The sequence below is a fragment of the Leptopilina boulardi genome, unplaced genomic scaffold (assembly GCF_019393585.1).
Source record: "Leptopilina boulardi isolate dan_hultmark-lab unplaced genomic scaffold, ZJU_Lbou_2.1 LbouV2_202, whole genome shotgun sequence".
Classification (NCBI taxonomy): domain Eukaryota; kingdom Metazoa; phylum Arthropoda; class Insecta; order Hymenoptera; family Figitidae; genus Leptopilina; species Leptopilina boulardi.
In genome coordinates, this window is record NW_026137755.1 from 518,842 (window position 1) to 520,822 (window position 1,981).

Consider the following 1,981-nt stretch of genomic DNA (forward strand, 5'->3'; position numbering starts at 1 on the left):
CTACTATTTTTAAAACTCTTGCCAACAAAAAAGATACTTTATTTCCTATTATTAAATTTTTTATTACATTTTTCTTTAAATTAAAAAGAATTAAATTTTTTTAATGTAATAAATTTTTTTTATACTTAATTATATGTTTACTTTCAATAATAAATTCTTTTCACGAATATGTAACAAAACTACATTCTCTCATTTATATCTTATCAAATTTTGATTACAAAAGATATTTAATTTTTTTTTTCGCTTCAGTAATCATTAGTATCACAATGAATTCAATACATATTTAAAAATTTCTTTTTGCACTTTTTTTTTTGTTTTAATCAAATCATTTAAAAATGGAAAAATAGTGAAATATATGAATGAAAGATGAAAATTTTTGTGCCTATTTCACAAAAACGAAAAAGTCTTTTGATCCAAATTGCAATTACTATTTGTGGTATGTTTTTTTCATTTATAAAAATTTTTGTATTTTTTATAAATTGTAGTATTTATAATTATTACAAACAGTATGGTAGTATTTACGATCTGTATTGTAAAATGTACTATCAGTATTGTAATATTTACAATCTTTTTTGTAGCATAGAAATTGAAATATTTCATTTTAACAGTTTCGTTTACGTCAATTGGTTGTGGTACAAGTCTTTCATGGACATCGCCCGCATTACCATATTTAAAAACAAATAATTCCAAAATTCCAATATCAGAATTCGAAGGATCATGGATAGCATCAACTTTAGATATTGGCGGTGTTATTGGAAATTTAATAAATCCACTTTTTTCCCCATTTATGGGACGTAAATATTGTCTAGCAATATCAACTTTATTTCAAATAATTTCATGGCTAATGATTATTTTTGCATATAATGTGAAAATTTTATATGCATCACGATTTATTAATGGTTTGGCAAATTCGATAGCAATAAATTTTGCCATGATGTATATTGGTGAAATTGCAGAAAAAAATATAAGAGGAATATTACTTTTAATATTGAGAATAAGCTTACAGAGTGGTAGCTTAATTGTCCTTATATTTGGGGCATATCTTCCTTATAATATAATGAATTTATCAGTCCTTTTAATGCCACTTTTATATATAATTACATTTGCCTTTATTCCTGAGAGTCCATATTATCTATTATTACACGATAAAATGAAAGAGGCACAAAATTCTTTAATTCAATTAAATGGAACAAATAATTGTGAAATTATTGACAATGAAATTTATCGAATTAATTCAATGGTTAAAAATGCAAAAGAAACTAAAACATTGGCATTGTGGGATTTATTTTATTTAAAAGGCAATAGAAAAGGATTTTTTCTTTTAATTTTATTGCATTCAACAAAAACATTGTCGGGAAGATATGCAATTGCTGCTTATACACAAGAAATATTTAGTTATAGTGGATTTTCATTGGCACCTGAATTATCAGCGATATTATATACAATTGTTACATTATTAATGTTATTGATTGTATCACAATTTATTGAACGTATTGGAAGAAGAAAAATTGTTCTTTATTCGTCAATATTCTCTTCAATTGGCTTAATAATTGTGGGATTATTTTTTTTTATTAAATTTTCACTTAATTTTGATGTAAATTCAATAACATGGTTACCATTGTTTGGTTTAATATTTTATAATATTGCCTCAACATTGGGAGTTGGTTCATTAACATATGTTATAACAGGTGAAATTTTTTCACTTTATATTAAAGTAACAGCTATTACATGCTCGGCAATTATTGCCGATATTATGATATTTTTTGTTAAACTCTCATTTCAATGGATGAATAATATAATTGGTATTTATACAACATTTTGGATTTATTCCATTTGTTGTTTTAGTGGTGGAATTATATTTTTTATATTTTCACCTGAAACTAAAGGTAAAACATTAGAAGAAATTCAAGATATTTTACATTTATCGAATAAAAAAAATATTGATAAAAATTCAAATTCATTTGTTTGGACAAAATTATGA

General features: G+C 23.7%; 1 protein-coding gene across 1 annotated transcript; it reads left to right on the plus strand.

The window, feature by feature from the left end:
* The first annotated feature begins 267 nt into the window (after positions 1–267).
* Positions 268–1,981, plus strand: LOC127278449 (facilitated trehalose transporter Tret1-like). The gene is made up of 2 exons (XM_051300182.1): positions 268–436; positions 609–1,981. The coding sequence occupies exons 1-2, from the start codon at positions 367–369 to the stop codon at positions 1,979–1,981; spliced, it is 1,443 nt and encodes a 480-aa protein (XP_051156139.1). The 5' UTR covers positions 268–366.